At 40.2% G+C, this 18,787-nt stretch overlaps 1 protein-coding gene across 1 annotated transcript in view; it reads right to left on the bottom strand.

The window, feature by feature from the left end:
* Mrc1 (mannose receptor C-type 1) overlaps positions 1–18,787 on the bottom strand; it is a 90,927-nt gene that overhangs the window by 21,199 nt on the left and 50,941 nt on the right. The window contains exons 11-20 of the mRNA XM_059263614.1: positions 15,532–15,680; positions 12,486–12,685; positions 9,002–9,129; positions 8,086–8,173; positions 6,733–6,877; positions 5,192–5,233; positions 3,692–3,855; positions 2,618–2,685; positions 936–1,036; positions 180–322 (exon numbers count right to left, since the gene is read on the bottom strand). Of these exons, the coding sequence (XP_059119597.1) occupies positions 180–322; positions 936–1,036; positions 2,618–2,685; positions 3,692–3,855; positions 5,192–5,233; positions 6,733–6,877; positions 8,086–8,173; positions 9,002–9,129; positions 12,486–12,685; positions 15,532–15,680 (1,228 nt within the window). The remainder of the gene's footprint in view (positions 1–179; positions 323–935; positions 1,037–2,617; positions 2,686–3,691; positions 3,856–5,191; positions 5,234–6,732; positions 6,878–8,085; positions 8,174–9,001; positions 9,130–12,485; positions 12,686–15,531; positions 15,681–18,787) is intronic.

The raw sequence follows: 18,787 nt of genomic DNA, 5'->3' as shown, positions 1-18,787 counted from the left end.
GCCTCTACTATAGGCCTCCACCTCCATGGAGCCGTTTTGCTCTACCTACTCCGCTCTGCTAGACTCAGTCTTCTGAAATTCGGAGCCAAAATCTCTCTTGTTTCTATTGTGTATTTTGTTACATCAACAAGAAAAGCAATGGTTACAAATGGCAGGACTGCAATTAATTTTCCCAATACCTTGTTGTTGTACAAATGCCAACCTTCCTTGCAGCCACCCGGTGTCGGGGGTGTGGTAGGAATGGCAGTGGCATTGATGCTGCTGTTATGTCGTTGGCAGATGAAGTTATTTGGAAAACCACAGTTGATGTCATTCCAGAAACCTGCAAAAGAGAAGAGCTAAGCTGGATCTACATGCTCCTAGTTAAAAACAAACCTTCAAAGACACAGTATCTGAGACAGAGTCTCAAAAAATTGGTTCAGAATGCGTTTTCCTTATTTTCACACATGACTAGAAGAACCTATGCAATGTCTGTCTCACTGTTTCACTTAACTATATGCTGAGCAGGCTCTTGGTGTTGGAGATATATTATTAAATTATTCATCACCCACAGTCAATCTAATAATACTTAAGTATGTGCTCATCTTTAGATGATACTTCATTTAATCTTGTCAACAATTCCCATTTTATGGAATGAAAAAGACTAGAGAGAGATAAAGGTAGTTATAAACATATTCTAGGTCTTTTCCTCACATAAGAACATTAAAAATGTCTCACAATTTGGAAGAAATAAGATGATGTGTCATTTGTTAGCTTGCTCATAAACATCCTGATAAATTTATCTTTGCAAACTGAACCATTATGCTGATAAAATTGGGAGTCGCTGCTCTTTCCCTTTATAAGTGCATTGCTTGCTACTTTCAACCTAAAGATACAAGGAATGCCACACATCACACCCCAAAGCAAGTTCAATAAGATTGGTGTATATGATCTACCTGAATTTGTGTACATCGTTACACAGTTTTCATCATCATTTGCGAAGTTGGGTTCCCCTGTAGCCCAAGCCACAAAATCTACTTTGCTTCCATCCATCCAACTGGAAAAGAAAATTGAAGCATTTTTTCAGCAATTCAGCCATAACGAAATGACTGGCTACAACTTAGAGATGGGAAAGGGCAAGTGTATCAAGATGAGGGGAGCCTAGGATGCTTCATAAACAGAAGGGGAACCTGGGGAGATCAGCAGGAACTCCCAAATGCCTGCTACTTGGCATCCCTTGTGTTCCTCTGTAGTGACCCTGATACCTTCAGGTCAAGTTCATGAACAACCACAGTTAGATTTAATCTTGTAAAATACAATTTGTCTTTATTTGGGGATTTCAGACTCCATCACTAAAGAATCTACTAAGAAGATGCACCAGAATGATGTGAATGCTGAATTCTGGTCCACCCTCTTTGTTCTCCTTAGAACAAGCTCCTGATAGACTTGAAGAGGGCGACACATACAGCCTGATTAGTCTGGAAGCCAGCAGCAAAATTCCTTCCACAGTACTCTTCAATCATGATTTCCACACAATTTAACTGAAATCACACAATTTAACTACCTATAAAAGGGGCAGCAAATACAGAATTTCTCATTAGCTCCATTCTGAGTCTTTTGCTTATTCTGTTTTTTCATAAAGTGGGTGAGCCAATGACTATTTTCATAAGTTACAGAAATTCGAGGACCCAGAGATGGAAAGAAAATAAATCATAAAAATCAGCCCTCTTATTTTAGAGATGATCAAATGAGTGTTGGTCCATAAGGGCATTCAATGTCTCTATTCCCTAGAAATAACAAGTTTGACTTTAGGTCCCCATTGGTCAAAGACAGCAATCAAAGCCACACAGAATGTATGCCACTAAGACAGCTGTATGAAGGATGGACAGACATATCTGCTCTTGAAATTCAGGAGAACATATTAATGAACATAGAAAGAAACTCCCAAGTTATAATAATTCCCTCCCTCCAGTACAGCCATTCCTGATCCTGGTGTCTAACGAAGCAGTAAGTCTTTTCTTCTGAGAGGAAAGTTTCACCATCAACTTAAATACATTACTGTGAGGTGGGGCAAAGGAAAAGGGACATTTGGTACTATGTACCAACACTGATCCAAAAAGGATCACAATTTTTAAAATAAATTCACTATTCATCTCTATTTAACATACTTTCTTATTCGATGATTTACTGATGGCTGAGGACCCTAAAATAGAGACTAGTGACATTTTATGAGGTTAAATCCAATTTTGAAGGTTTTTTTTGGTTTTGGTTTTTGAGACAGGGTTTCTCTGTGTAGTTTTGGTGCCTGTCCTGGATCCCGCTCTGTAGACCAGGATGGCCTCGAACTCAGAGATCCACCTGGCTCTGTCTCCTGAGTGCTAGGATTAAAGGCATGTACCACCACTGCCCAGCCAATTTTGAGCTTTTAAATAATTAACAATGCTGAAATTCTTAATATAATAATCTTAAATAGGTTTCCTTTCATGTTTTATAGGTTTTTGTTTTGTTTTGTTTTGTTTTCAGATTCAGATTGCCATAGAACTTTTAATGCATTCGGCAAGAAAAGGTCTCAAAACAACTCACAGATATTTATCAGTTCTCTATCCTAAACCATGACACTTTAGCTTGATTTACTTACATGAACTTCTTATCCAAGCTGATCAACAAACCAATAAAATACGGTGACTGTGCGCCATTCTTGTTCGTCTGGAACATGAAAGTTTACATATACAATTTACAGTCATCTACTAAGAAAGTACATATACAACTTACAGTCATCTACTAAGAAAGTACGTACACAATTTACAGTCATCTACTAAGAAAGTACATACACAATTTACAGTCATCTACTAAGTAACTTCTCGGGCAACACCGATATATTAGTAAGGCAGCCTATTTATTCCTCATGCAGAAATACTGTAGAATTATATTCATAAAAATGAAAAAAATGTGTTCACAATGCAATAATCTGTTTATAAAGCAAATGCCTTAAGTCATTCATTATAATACAAATGTCTATGACAGTTGGTTGCTGAAGAGAACCTTTAAAAGAAAATAGGCAGTGGGATTTGCACATCAAAAGAAATACTTTTTCACACGTAAGGATTTAATATGTAGCATCTATTCCAGACAGGCATTTAGGCAACATTAGGATGTATCCTGAGAGTTTCAAAGCAAAGCATATCCACAAAGATGCTAATGATAAACTCGAGCTTCATATCTTTGTAGTCAAGTGAACTCTTCCTTTAAATATCGATAAATCCATTTTTTATGTTCTCCCCACTTCCTCTCTGGCAAATAATAAGGAGGACATGTGAAGTTTTTTGTTTTAGCAGAAAGGTACTCAGCAGGAATAGCTGACAATTTGGGTACTACTGAAATATTTATATGAATAGTAAAACTGTACTCTCTGTTCACCAATAATTTGATCCAACAAACAGATCTTTTAATAAGTAATCATACTCTGTGTTATGCAAGTGGTCTGGAATTTAGACATAACAATTAGGATATAATCCTTGAAAACTAAATTCACCAACTCAAAGGAATTGTCACAATGTTTAGACTTATGGCCCTATCTCAGAGCCTCTGGAACTTTTATCATTTACTCTCAACTTCAAATTTAGTACACAATTTGAAAATATGTTCTAAGGTACTAGTCTCAGGGATTATCTTTGTTTACAGCATGTCCTTCTACTCCTAACCATATTCTTACATATTTCCACAGGAACTTCTTTTCACTTTCACTTTTAATCGTAGCAAGATCACCAAAATTCTTCTTGCAAAATGCCCGTGCATTGTCCATGGTGTCCTTCTCTTTGCTAAAATAATACTGGTAGTCTTTGTAAATGACCCACCCATCTGCAGTAACTGGTGGATCTGTAAAAAGAAAGCCATAGCAAAAGGTGATGTTTTTGTTCAGATAAATTAAAGAATATGGTAACTAGAGGAAAGAGCTATGTCAAAGATATGAACAACTCTAGGACTCCAGAATATGCAGGATGTCTCAGTCAGAGACAGACTGGATTATTCCAGGCCAAATATCTATATCTACCTTCTGCCAATCCTGCAAAGCCTATTTCTCTTCCTAAGTAAGATCCATGGGTTGCTAGTGGGTAAAAGAACTCCTGGCATTACTTTCATTGGCAGGAAAACCTAGCTAGGAAGACTTATACAGGTGTCTGTGATGTTTGAGGGCTAAGACACTGGAGCTATGAAAACTCAGATTTCAGCCCACTACAAAAAAAAAAAAAACAACTTCTTTTTTAAAGTTTTATTTGTTTATTATTTTATGTATATGAGTGCTCTGTCTTCATGCACAACAGAAGGGGGAATCAGATCCCATTACAGATGGTTGTGAGCCACCATGTGGGTGCTGGGAATTGAACTCAGGGCCTCTGGAAGAGCAGCCAGCGCTCTTAACTGCTGAACCAGCTTGTTTATGGTAGAATTAGGGTACCAGGCAGTTCATTCATGAAGAAGGAGGCTTCTAAGATTTCTTTCAAAGCATAGAATTTTATGTTTCTATATTGCAAAAGGTTACAAAGACCTTTATAACCTAATTCCAGGAACCTGAGTACATCAGATTATAATGGAAAAGACTTTGTAAATGTGATTAAATTAAGGATCTTGAGAAGGAAAGATTATCCTGGATTATCTGGGTGGGCTTTAAATCTAATGCAAGTGCCCTCAAAGAAGGATGCAGAGAGGAAGGTCCAATACACAAGGAGGCCACATGACAGCTGAAACAAGATGCTACAAGGTTGGTTTGAAGATGGAACCAGGGGGCATTTAGGAAAGAATTCAAGGAACACAATTAAAGGCAATTGACCAGAACCTCTGGAGGGGTGTGGTTATGTGAGTGAAGGTTTGTGTTTTGACTCAGAGGAACCAATTTCAGGTTCCTGACTTGCAGAACTTTCAGAGAATAACAGTGCTGTTCTGAGCCACTGAGTTACAAGTCAATATGGTCATGTGCTAAAGAAAAGCTTGGACCGTTGGATTTGACTTCTAAAACCACAGAAATCATGCCAGCGGGGTGACTGGAGTGCGCGCAGCCTGCTCACTGGAGACGAAACTCCAACCCTCCACGAGATCCTCAGAGAGACTAAGAACTCTCTGCTTACCATCTTCTCAGGATAATATTTTTCATTATAAAAGGAAAGGAATCAGAAAAGGCTATAATAAAGAAATCAGAAAACACAGGAACACTTACTGTCTTGAGGAGCAGGTGTGGGCTCAGGTAGTAATGTTTTCCCTATAAAAATAAGAAAAAATACATAAGGTCATCAAGCATCTGCTAGTACCACTCCTTGTATTTTCCTGTGTCTATAAAACCTTGACCATTTCCCACACTTGCCCCCATTCCTCCCTCCGACCCACATAACATTGTGGTTAAAGAATGAAAGAAAAAGAGAGGAACTAAAGTTTATATAAATTGAATAGTGGCCACCATAAATGGGAAGGCATTTCTAGGCCCAAAGAGTGCCATATAAAGGAAATAAAAGAACACTAATTTCAGAATGGTAAAGCCCAGCTTCAAATCCAAAACACAGGATTACACTGCTTAGATTTCATCCCCATTCCCTCCAATTATAATTATACAGTATGTATAAATAGGCAGAGTAAAAATTTAAATTTTTAGTACGTGGCCAGTGTTCACTACACAATTTTCTAAGGGGACATGTTAGTAGTGGCTATGAAATAATGTACAGTTTATTATCTGAAACTATTTAATGTGAAGTCATGTATGGATAAGACACAAATATATTCTTCTTAAAGAATCTTACGCTTATTAAATGTATATCTTACTGGAATTTTTAAAAGGTATTTTTCTTTCAAAACAGTTAATATCTGGATTTTGTTGGAATTTAACAAGATAATGCATGTCTTCTAGTTACCACATTTTCTATCTACCAGAGTATAACAAAGCTACTAACAACATAAAAAGGCCAATGCGAGCCACTGGCAACAAGAGACCCTTTTAAAATACAGCTCTCTGATTTCTCCATTCTGGAAACTCAGAAGGATGCTAAACCAGAATGAGGAGAGCGTGTATATACAACCAGCAGAGGGCAGTACCAGGTCTCTTAACTGCAGAATGGGGCCAGCGGCCATGCTTCCCCAACAGCAGAGGGCAATATGGTTCCATTCATCTATTGCAATGGCGTCAATGCACGTTTTGATCCAAGGGTGAGCGTCCTTGTTTCCTTGTTTGTTGTAACCCAGCTCCTCTGGCCTCAATGCCTGACCTGACTTTGCACTATTTTCTAAGTCACCATAAAAAATAATATGGTAGGTCCCATAACACCAGGGACTTGCTCACACTGCTGGTTCTTAACATGTGTTTTGAGCATTAGATTATTCCGACTTGGAGGGAGCGTCTACCTGAGTCAGGGATAAAGTAGAAGGTCAGAGGGTGAAAGTTCCAGAAAGCGAAACTGAATTGCCTTCCTACTGAACTACAGGGCAGGACTCCCACTTGCCCCTACAGCTGCAGAGTATGGCCAGAGTCCCAGCTGCTGGTGGGAACATTTCTGAGGACGTGACTCTTGTCCTGGATTCTCCGGTGGCTTTTTGATCTTCTGTTCCTTTGGAACATTTATCTGTACTCAACGCCTTCATTCTTATCCTGTGAAATAAGGGCCTGACACTTCCCTGATGTTGGTATTTTTGTTTGTTTGTGCCAGCAGAAGGAACATACTGGGGTGTCAAAAGGCCAGCTTTGTAATCTAAGGTGGGGGGCAAGGTTCATACCTTTTTGTATCTGACAAATCCAGTTGTTGAGATGTTCACAGTTAATATCATTCCAGGACATACCAGGGTCTCCTTTCAGTTCACCACAGTACTCAACATTTTGGTAATTATTTGGCTCACCATAAGCCCAATTTTCATAGGAAACCTATATTGGAAAAATTATACTCAATCTTAACCAAAATGCCATGGTGTTATGCTGTTAGAAACATTAGGCTGCAGATATTAACCATGTATAGCACAGCAGTGCAAATCCAAATGGAAAACTGAAAGAGGAGATGTTTGGACTTTTCATTCATTTGCTTTTCCCTTTTAGCTTTGGAAGAACATTTTATGGACATGGGTGCAAAGGAAACAGCTTTTATTACATGGAAACTTTTGAAGCTGACCAGAGTGGGGAATTGATTCTTATAACATTTTCTTTATTCTCATTAAGCAAAATGGATCCAAGGGCCACAGAAGTGGGATTAATACATAGGAAAAAGTTAGCAAGAAACTTCCACTTCTCAGTCAGTAGTTGTAATTTCCTAAATTTACAGCCCATTCTTAAGGGACAACATTTCAGTAAGCTGTTGGAAGCTTTCCCTCTATTACCCAGGCTACAGAAAAATAATTAACTCTTCTTAAAGAAGAAAAGGGGGCTTATAAAATGCAGCTAACGGAATGACCAGCCTTTGCCAAAATGAGCAATGGAAACAAACTGGGGCTCTGAGTTTGGTCATTTGGGTTTTGATAGTTTTCAGTGACCAGTCAGAGTCTGGAGGGTTTGGGATTAAGCACTTCGATCTGCTTTCTGGAAATACAAACATGGAATCCAAACATCAATGCAGCTACCAAACAAACCATCTCACTAAGTACCTTGAAAGATGCCCGTGGGTTCAGAGGGGAGGTAGCATTCATATTATAAAACATCCTTTCCCGTGATGACCAGGGCTGCTGGAGGTTGGCAGCAAAAGCCAGAGCTCCCCACTTCTCAGATTTGGAGAAGTGAGCCTGGCTCTGGTGGCTACCAAAGTTGTGTCCAATTTTGCCGAGCTAAAGGCAGCTGCCGAACAGCTTTGAAGATGGTCAACTATCTGTATGCTGGCTTTGTACAGAATGGAGCTATTTTACATTTCATATAAACTGGTGATATGGCTTTTCATTCTTTATGTTATTTTCATCCCCTTAGCCATAGCTATATTTAGAGTACAAGGAGGCCAGGGGCTGGGCAGTGAATGTATACTGCACTTGTATTTATTTTGCATCAAAAAAAATCTTAATTACTTGCCTCAATAAAATGCCAATTAAGCCAAAGGATAATGTCAAAATAAATATATTACAAGGTAAGAAAATTATATATTTAAAACTACTTACAGGAGAACCATCACTCCAGGTGAACCCCTCTGAAGGACTTCCATAGGTCAGTCCCAACCAAAACAGCTCATGGTAGCTTCCACTGGCCCTGCAACATATAAAGAAAGTATATGCTGTGTCCTGAGAGGACTTTAGTCATTCAAAGGACCATCAGGAGTTGATAGGTCCCTCTGAAACACATATTAGATAATACACAGGCAAAGAGATTAATACCTAAATGTAAGTGTCCTACAAAAACATGTCTTTGAGGATTAAGTCTTATTGACCACTTGATGTGCTCTAGAAACATCTACCAAACAAGTCCCTGGGCACACCCATAAGGAATGATCTAGATTATGGGAGTCTCTAGGCATGTTTGTGAAGGATTATCTTGATTAGATTGAAGTGGGTAGGCCCACCCTAAAGGTGGGTGGCACCATTCCCTGGACTGGTGTCCTACTACGTAGAGCGATGGCTAGCTGAGCAGCCAATTTTCTCCTGTTTCCTGACTGCTGATGTAATGTGACAAGCTGGTCTTCCACTCCTGTTATCATGCTTTCTCTGCAAGGATGGCATGAACAACCTCTCAAGCTATAAGCCACAATAAGCTCTGTCACCTTTAAGTCATATCACAGCAAAGATGACTAAGAAAATGTGAATTTGGGTACCACTCATCAATGCCCTGAAAATTGACAATTTGGGGGCCTAGGGGGTCATAGTAGAGCACTGAAAGACATTCATTCATTCAAATAAGGACTGAATGTCTTGTGTATTTATAGAGTGATTGACTGCAGGATTTATAACTATTAAAGGATTTTGAAATGAAACTTAATCAGAAAGGGCCTATGGATTTGGGGTATGACACAGAAACATGAGTATTTTCTCAGCATCCCCAAATGGGTTACGGACAGCGCTGCTGTACAGAAGAGGGACTTACGTAATCAGCCTCCATATCACCTGCTGTTCATCTTTGTTCTTAATACTCGCCAGCTCGCCACCTATAGCTCTACAAAAATCTCGAGACTCAAACCATGTTTTCTTCTCGTGTTTTCCTTTTGCGTACAGCTAAAGAAAAGGTTTTGGAAATTATTTTACATGTGGTAACTTATCAAATCAAGATAAATAAATATCATCTCCTTCCAATGAAGTTTCCTTTATAGAGAAGGTAAGCAATGTGATGATCCCAAACAACAGTGCAAGCCTCTTGGTTGAAAATTAATTTACAAGTGGTTACTTGGACAGCTAGACATGGGCCTGGGGGTAGAGGGTGCGATTTCATTTGAAGATAAAAGCAGTTTAAAGCACAGGACAAAATAGATTAAAATTCTGGAAGCTGAAGACATGTGGACTGGGTATACAGCTCATTGTAAGAGAGGGAGAGCAACTGGGTTAAGTATGAAAAATTGCATTGGGACACAAAAATGTAACAAAGTTTTGATACAGAAAAAAATAAACATGAATAAGCAAAGTGCTATTCCCTTTGTTATCGTGTTCAGCTTAAACAATGAATACCCTGGCAAACTTTCAACAGTGTTGGTGGTGTCCTTCAAAAACGGTCGTCTCCTTTCCTTAAGTTTGCACATTTTAACAGCTATCAGAACACATGCCACAGCAGACTCTCACCTGACAGAAATGGGTGACAGTTAAACCAAATTGTACAAAATGTGTAAGTACTAGGTCTTAGTACTTAGTACTTAGTCCAGAGGACTGTAAATAGGATCCACAATGGTAGTGTAGGACATGCTTAATGATGCAGGAGCTAGCTAACTGTAGAGGGGAAGGGGAAGGGCCCATGGTTAACATGGTAAGTAGCTCATGTGTTACAGTGAGATAGGATTCAGGTAAAAAGAAATGTTAGGAATGGGACACAAAGATGTTTGCAGCTAAATATATAAGAGGAGGGACAGGGCCCCGAGCTAGTAACAACAGGCCCACTAGTCTCCTGAAGGCCTTGAGGAACATATGTAAGGCATCACTGTCCTTTCATACATCTTCTAAGGCACCTAATTAGAACAGATAACATAAAGATAGCTGCTAAGAAGGCCCACCGATTCCAGGAAGGAGAGCCTAGACTACTCTGCAGAGTTCACTAAAACCAATGCACCTACTTGGTGATAGCTGTTGAGAGACAAGGAGAGTGTGGACTAGTTATCAGCACTTTTCAAGCATGGAGGCAGCGGCACCAGCCTGTGAGTAACAGCTAGCTGAAAGTCATAGTGGATAACTAGCTAGGCAAAAGTCAGGACTAAATAAAGAGAGGCCCACCCACCCCTAACTGGGTTGACTGGACAGGAACAGGACATGACTATCTCCCCACAGAGAGTGGGGTCATCTAACTGCTCAACTAACAAAATTACCTTAGTCTTTGTCCAGTGTCTGCCACAGAACTACAAAAAACCCTGAACAAAGAAGTTCAACACTTTCCCCTCTTTGGGGAATCCCTTGCCTTCTTGGGAGTAACTCTCACTTTGTCTTAATTTTTTTTCTTTTTCTCAATTTCTCATTTTTCTATAATTCTCCTTAAGAAAGTATGTTTCTGTTTTGCATACTCCCCAAAATAGCTTTATCTTTAATCTTCACTGGCATTGAGACAATAAAAATCAGGAATTATTCTCTCAGGTCAATTTTTGGTGACTGTCCTTGGGTCAAGGATACCTGGGCCAAGAACAGTACCATTTCTCTTAAAAATTGTACCAGTACCAATATGCTAACAATACAGGAGTTCATTGGAGTCACCAATTTTTAATATTTTTCTTCCATTATTCTTCTTGAGTCATGGCTCTCACCATCATAGGCTTGCAGAAAATGTAATTATCTTCCTATGTGTTATGGATGATGCCTAGGTAGTTAATGCCTACACCTTGTCCTGGGAATGACTTAAACTCCATGAGTAAGTGTGTCTTAAGCAAGCTTTCTCAAAGCAGCTCCTTCAACCCTACCTCAGCTTCCTATACCCTGAGTTTGGTTTCCTTAACTACCCACTGAATTTAATTAATTCACACATCTTAGTATTTATAAGAATAGTCTATACATATGTAACAAACACTAAATCAAATACTTCTGAAACCACATAATTCTTACTGATGCACATAATTGAATCTGGTGAACATCTGGATTGTTGCTACTGGAATTCCTAGTTCACAGCATAGCTACAGACAATTCTACTGTGATAAATCTCTACAGCCTGTTACCTTCAGACATTTTTATGGTGGTAGATCTGGCACTTGAATGATAATGTGAAATCTCCAGAATCTATTTTATAAATCCTCTTTTGTCTTGGACCCATATATTCCCTTTCAGGAGAATTATATATTTAGCTCTGACTAGTCAAACTAGATTAAACAATGCATGGATCCCCACTGCTGCTAATAGAGATGACCAGCTCAACTAGACATATCATGCCCTTCTTGAATTAGAGCCCAGACAACTTCATCTTCTCACAAGTGATTTTTTTCTTTCTTCAGCACTAGAGGTGGAACCCATTGCCTCTCACACACTGAGCAAGGGCTCTACCCCTGAGCTATAATCCCTAGGCTCTGACTGAATTCTTCTTCTATCCCACCAAACTGTCTTCTGAAGCATGTCAGGGTCATGTGCCTTTGAAAGGGACTGAAAAAAAGAGGTCTTGAGCATAAGACTTTATCATTAAGCAGTAGATACATTTCTGTATTAAAATAAATCTAAATTTTTCCATGAAGATTATGACAACAAAGAGAAAAAAGGCCCAAATCCTTAGTTCATTAGAGTTGTGATTTTTTAAATTTGTTTGTTTTGCTTTTGTTTCTGGTCTTGTTCCTGTTTGTGTTTGACTGGTTGACTATTTTGGTGAACTTGATTGCAAAAGGAGAAAACAGAGGGTTCAATCTAAGAATATATAAAATAATGGCAGAACACTAAATCCTTGTATAAAGTTATTGGGGGGCTATGTAGTTGCAATACTTTAATCTTCCATCATTATAGTCATTATGGGTTAAGTAAGAAATGAAGAATGAACTCTTTAATGCTAACACAACATAACTGCAGACCAGTTTATCAATTAAGCTAGCAGAAAGCTTGGGCTTAAAAGCCAGGGCAAAAATGAAATGCCAGAACTTAGAGTAAATAGGGGTAATTCTTTACCAAAATGAAGATGGCAAGCTCAGAACAGGGTTAGAAAGCCATGGGAAATGGAGGGGAAGCAGAGGGAATGATAACAACAAGCAGATGATGTAAGAGGGAAGGTCCTATCTGTCCTGTGGCCTGTGTTTGTGGGTCTCAGTTAATGAGTCATTTGTATCTATTCAAGGCACGCTCCATTAACAAAATCAGATTAAAATTTCTGCATGTGGAACCTGAGCTGTGTGTTTTATTTTACTTTTTTGTTTTTGTTTTTAGTTCCCGGGTATTTCAAATTCTTTATTAGTTTAGCAAGTGATACTTACCTTGAAGCACATGCTGGTTTTGCTGGTGGTACCCCAGTCTTCCGGACATTTGGGTTCAGGGGTTGTTGTGGGCTCTGGTGGGCGAGTCACTCCTTCTGCCCAATGTTTGCACACAAATTTCGCCTTTTCTTCACATTTTAAAATGTCCCATAAACCACCTGCCACCCCAGTTTTCATGGCAACACATCCTGTCTTTCTTCCTGCATGAAACACAAAGTAGAACTCAGTCCACAGGTGCTTACTCAAGCCCTGCCATGCTCAAGAAAGGCAAGGTGCTGAGATAGAGTGGCACATCCTTGCATGTGATAAGGAAATTCAGCATTTGGAATTTGGATCACCACCATATCTTTGCCTTTTATTTGTGGGTTTTATATTCCCAACATGATCATCATAAGTGTAGGGAGTTTTGAAGGCATTTTTATATTTTCCACATCTGGCTGGGTGGCCCACATTTAGACATTTAATAATAAAATATTTCTGCTATAATACAACGATCATAGCATAATGGATTTTCCTTCCTGCCCTCCTGCCGGCCTTCCTCCTTTCCTTTTTACTTTTCTGAGATTTCCCTCCTCCTGCCATGGTCCACTTCATGCTTCAGAACGGAGGCCCTTGATAGATTTCTAAACAAGACACATCTGAGTTGGAGGATTTGGGTAAGTTACTCAGGCTCTCTTCCTTCCTCATCTTAAATTGCAAACAGCAGGCTCTATTGTGCAGGGTTGGGTTACAGGTAACAAAGGAGTTCATAAAAATCAATGATCACAGTAGGAGTAACACTTTCCCATTCTCTTCTGTGGTCATTGTAGCAAGAAGTAACACAGAGGTTTGAAAACATCAAGATTCTTGCTGCTAAGAGGAGCTAGTATTAGTAGTTTTCAAAGGATATTAAGTGCTTAGAAGTTTATAATCATAGTTCCAGGGAGATACCACTTCTCTAGAATGTTTTCTCTAAAGTCCCCAATTTCCTGACACCTGAGCCTTTTCTCGGGTTCCGAGAGTCCCCTCCCTTCCACTATCAGTCTTGCGCTGAGACTGACTAGTCCATGATGGATGACAGCTGAGGCTCCAGGGACCCACTGATCACAAGAGTCGTTCCTCTTGCCTGACACTCAGGCTGGGCACCCAAATGCCCTGCCTGTTCCTGAAGCTGTACACTCTGGCACTCAGCCAACATCTCTCGAGCCGAAAACATCGTCTTTCTGTCCAGTACCTATGCTGTGCTGGGGCCTGATGACAAGGGCTGTGTGGGGTCCTCTTATCCCTCTATTGGTCACCAGTCTGCAAGGGCCAAGGGGCAGAAGCAGCAACAGAAAGCTCTGGACGCAGCCTGTGAGCACAAATGGAGGACAGCCCTCCAGGAGACTACTTTCGGAGAAATAGCTCAACTTTTTTCCAGAGTATAAGGAATATATAGGATTGGAAAGCTGAGGGACAAACCCTAATTTACATTAAGTGATACGATCCTATCACAAGGCTTCGTATGTGGCAGTAGGGTCCTATCAAAATGGCTAGAGCACTTGCCTATTTACCATATGGGTCATGGAGGGGGAGAGCATTTGCAGGGAACTGTGTCAAGGGTCACCCTTGAGATAAGTCAGGCATCCTGGGCTTAGAGACAGCCTCCAGATAAGGCTAGGTAGAGAGCAGGAAGCTTTGCTGGGGAGGGAGGTTTCCAAGTTGCTGAGCTTTTGGAAAAAGCTGCCAGGCCATGAGAGACTGCAATCTGAACCAGTCAGCAATGTCTTCCAACAGGGCTGTGATGTCAGCACATGGAAGGCTGAATCAGGAGGATCCTGAGATTAAGGTCAGCCTACCCAGTGAGCTCCCTAGGGAGTTCTACCAACTACATCATGAGTTCCTGTCTAACCCTGGACTACACAAGAGACTTTGTCCTCAAGACTCAATGGTCACAGCTGAGTTACGGTTCCAGTTTAATGAATTATTATTCTTAAAGGCATCCCAGGGTTCTTCACTCAGAATCCTTTCGGTACCTAAGTAACAGAGACCAAGCAAAGCTCCATAGGAAGAGTTGTGACTTTAACCAAGACTGAAACAAACAAAAAGAATTCATTTGTTTACATGCTCTGGGATCTCACAATTCCTATAATGTTCAATAATTTCATAATCAAATAGCAGGTGCACAAACAATAAGCTGATTAGTGACATCTGTTCCTCACTCAAAACTGAGAACGAAAATTCAAATCACTGCTGGAAAATAGGATGTCTTGGGCCAAGTAGCAAATCCACACATAGCTGTTATCCCTCTCTTAGCTTGAATTCCGGCACGATGATTTATTTTCTGTAAAGGGTGTTGGACCTTCCAAGTGATGTCATATTCAGCAATATCATTCACCAGTAACACCAGTGTGGAAAAGTGATAAAGGAGCTTCCAGTGTCTGTTAGAGAGGCCACTTACGAGCTTCAGTTAGAGAAAGCAAGTCACAATGGAAGGGCAGCCGGTCGGTTCAAAACCAAATAGCTCAGACTTGATGACTACCCAGAGAGTGGAAATCCAGGCTTGGGCAGTTCTAACCCTACAATTTATGAGTTCTAGCTTCTGCATCTTTTAAATGAAGGTACTTAAATGACCCTTGTCATTCTTAGAAGGATAAGATGAAATCCAAGGCATGTAAATGGCTAAAGATAAAGATACATGAAAGAAACTAGAATAATGACCCCCAGGCGTTTTCTTTTTGAGCCCATCATTCAAGCACGTGAATATTCATATTCAGCCTCACTGACAAGTTTTACATCTACTTCCCATAGAGTCTTAAGTTTTCAGAAGTTAGGCAAATATTCAGAACATCTGTGAGTACTTGGAATTTTGCATCTTTTCAAATACACCAGGACCAAATCACTTAACAATTTTCTCTTCCTTTTTGCCCTGGAATACTACACCTGGGTGGGAAGGAAGGGTTAAAGAAGTGTAAAAGTTACTGGAAACCCAATTGGCTTCCACGGTGCCTTGGGAAATGTGTGTGGAGGAATGACAGGCTCCCTGAGGGAACGAGGGAACGACACTCTGAGCTCAACACTCCCATACCTGGCATGTCTGCGTTCCAGTGTGTGAACTGCACCTGCTCTTCCACAGTCCAGCGAAATGTCCCTTTGTTTTGGACATCTGAAAGTCCTGTCCAGAAATATTTTTCAGGCCTCAATCCAACCAAACTAGTCAGGAATGCTTGTTCGTATCTTAAAAAAAAAAAAAGTTAAATTCGACTAAACTTCAGAAACGCTTATGCAAATTCCTTAAATTATCAACATGAAACGTATTTTAATGGTGTGTTTGAGTTGTGATTTAGTCAATAATTCAAAAAATATTGCATTGCTGTTCTGGAGCTGTTTCCTCTGGATTCTAACATTCTCTCTTGATGGGAGGAGACAGCGCGTAGATCCAGGAAGCAAAAGAAACAAAGCTCATGGGGTTTGGGAAAGTTACAAAACTCACAGGGCCTCTCCCTGTGATTATAGATGCAATAAATACTGCTAGGGAGAACAGACTGTTCTATGGAGCTGCCTATAAAGTGATCAGGGAGCATCCGGGATGCAGCCTTCATGAGGCATCATGCTGGGGTGGGCTTTTCCACGAGACAGCTGTCAATGAATGCTCATGCCCATCTATGTAAGCTTTCGCTCACGCTCCTCCTCTAAGTAACCCCATAAACCCACTGATTCACCAAGCTGGACCTGGGTGGAGTCATTTATTTGATGATCTCGAGTGAATAGACATTTCACATCTTCCCAGGAAAATGTCACACAGTAATCATAGTTTTACATCATTTAAATTATAATGTTTTTTTTTCACTAAGAAAATGTAAACTTACAAAGAAAAAAATACCATCTAGCTGAGTGAACCAATCCACTCTGGAAGACTCAAATCATTCTTCTCTGGTTCTCATATTGGCCTCTCTGGCCTTCACAAAGTTTCAGAGAATTTTGAAAATACAAAGGAGGACACTATAGCAGTTTTAAAAATTATCTGCAACCTTCCGTTCACTTTTCAACCAGGTGGCCTGCTCAGTTGTGGGTTATCCAGGTACAGGGATAGTAGATTCATCAAGGACAATTACAAATGGGACCATCACATTTACTTCCCCCTCACTTTGATAGTCAAGGCAACAAAGACTTGTCTTAGCTGAAAAACTTGAAACAACACAGGGAACATGGGCAGAAATGTCTCCGGGAAGAGGCTCTCAATTTTCAGGAACACAGAGAGCCTCAGAGTGAACAAAGAGGACCGTGGACAATGCTAAGAATGGCAGACGTTTTATTTAATCGTAGTCCAAATAACTCCAGATGCCTAAATACAGTAAACAAAAAGTCACAAGGGCAATTTACTTTTTAAAACGTGAAAAGCAAATTTAGTGACAGTGAATTCTTAAATACAAATATCACAGAGAACACATGAAGAAAAATTCTTCTTTACATGATTTGTTAACCAACCAATCACGGAGCAGTCCAGAATGTATCCCCATGGTACTTAAACAGATTCACCTCCTCTGTCCTAAAATAAGCTGTATCTGGGTTCTTGTGGTCAGATGTTTATATTAGCATCTCATTGCTGTGCGAGGAAGATAAATGCTGAAATGCAATCCCTTGATATCTATTTTTATCACAGGATTTTTAGTATCAGCAGGACTCTGGATTTTGAGTCTGCCTTGAAGCACTGAAACTACAATAACTTTTACTTTTTTTTAAGTTTCTTGAGTGTATAATCTAAGCTATGCAAAGAGTAAATAAATCTCAAAGATGGATGAGACCTCAGAGGTTAAAGTTACATTTTTTAAAATCCTCTATTTTCTTTTGATTTTCTTGACTTATCAGTCTATTAGCCAAACCAAGCAAAAACTTAATTGATTAATTAATTAGTTAACTAAAATAAAAGGAGAGAAAGAATGAGTAGATTATTTGCAGATACTGTGATATATATTTGGGAGGTTGGGGTCATAACTTTAGGTCTCTAATTCTGACCTGTCTTCTTTAATAGTAGGTGATATGACCCACACTAGCAATGCCGGGGATCTGGACACCACACCCTGGAGGGAGGGAGGCTGCACAGAGACACAGGAGAATCTTGACAGGTGCTATGTTTCCCTGAGCAGACTGTTAGCAAGCACACTCAAGGAAGGGTGTCTCTCTAACAGCTCAAGAACACAGTGTTCAGAAAGCTCCCCAGGGCTGAGCAGGTGGAGACTCCTGGAGGATGGCAAGACAACAGAGAAGATGGACTCTCCATTCGCCTTCTCCTCCACCTCACTCTGGGTGTCCAGAGTTCAATGCTGGCCATCTTCCTTCCACCTTGTGCTTTGAATCCTGGTCTCTCACTGAACCTGAAGCTCACCAGGCTGTCTGGCCCATGACCTGTAGGAACCCTCTCTCTGCATACACTATAATGCCTGGCTTTTTACCTGGATGCTGGGGGTCCAAACTCAGTTCCTCATGCTTGTGTGGTGAGCATTCTATTCACTGAGCCCTCTCCCCTGGCCCTCTCCTTATGCTATCTATCCTTCAAGTGAATCAGGAAATTTAAGGGCTATCCAGAGTTCTTTGAGCTGTTCAAGCAAATGAATGGAACTCAGCCTAGGATTGTAAGATTGTCTTTCTATAGCTGGTCATTCAGAAATGCAGGCAAACAGCTTAGAGCTTGCAGCCTGGACCTGACACGGGTAAGGTACAGCCTGGAGGACTGAACCCTTGGCCTGTAGGGTCTGTTGACACTGTCAATCAGATAGTATAGGAATTGAATTATATTAGGGGACCCTGGGCTGGGGTCACTGAAGAATTGCTTGCTGGGGGGTATGGAAGTCTTGACCCCTTTGAGATCACAGAACTGATGGAGTTGTGAATGTGTGTGAGGAAAGCATGCATGTGAGCTGGTCTCTCCTCAGTCAGTCCTCTCCATGCTTCTCCTCCACAGAGTGAGCGGTAAAAGTACAGAACAGGGTGTGAGGTGGACAAATTTTACATTTTTTGCTTTAAAATGTTGACAACTAACAGATTAGAAAACACTAGATCTGCAACATACATCCAGTAGATTCGCCATAAACTGATGCCGATCATGACGCCTCATTCCGTTAATCCCAGATGTGAGTTCAAGGCCAGTCTAATCTATATAGCAAATTCAGGCCAGCCAGGGCTACACAGTGAGACTCTTTCTTAAAAATCATGTTTTAAGTAAAATAGATGCACAAAGGTGAGAAAGTAGTTTTATAATGTTTTCAATGAAGCTTCCAAATAAGAATATTTTAGATATCTCCACCTTTGTAATGCATGACTCAAGATCATATACAATCTGCTTC

The sequence above is a fragment of the Peromyscus eremicus genome, chromosome 5 (genome assembly GCF_949786415.1).
Source record: "Peromyscus eremicus chromosome 5, PerEre_H2_v1, whole genome shotgun sequence".
NCBI classification, from domain to species: Eukaryota; Metazoa; Chordata; class Mammalia; order Rodentia; family Cricetidae; genus Peromyscus; species Peromyscus eremicus.
This window is presented reverse-complemented; position numbering and strand designations above follow the sequence as displayed.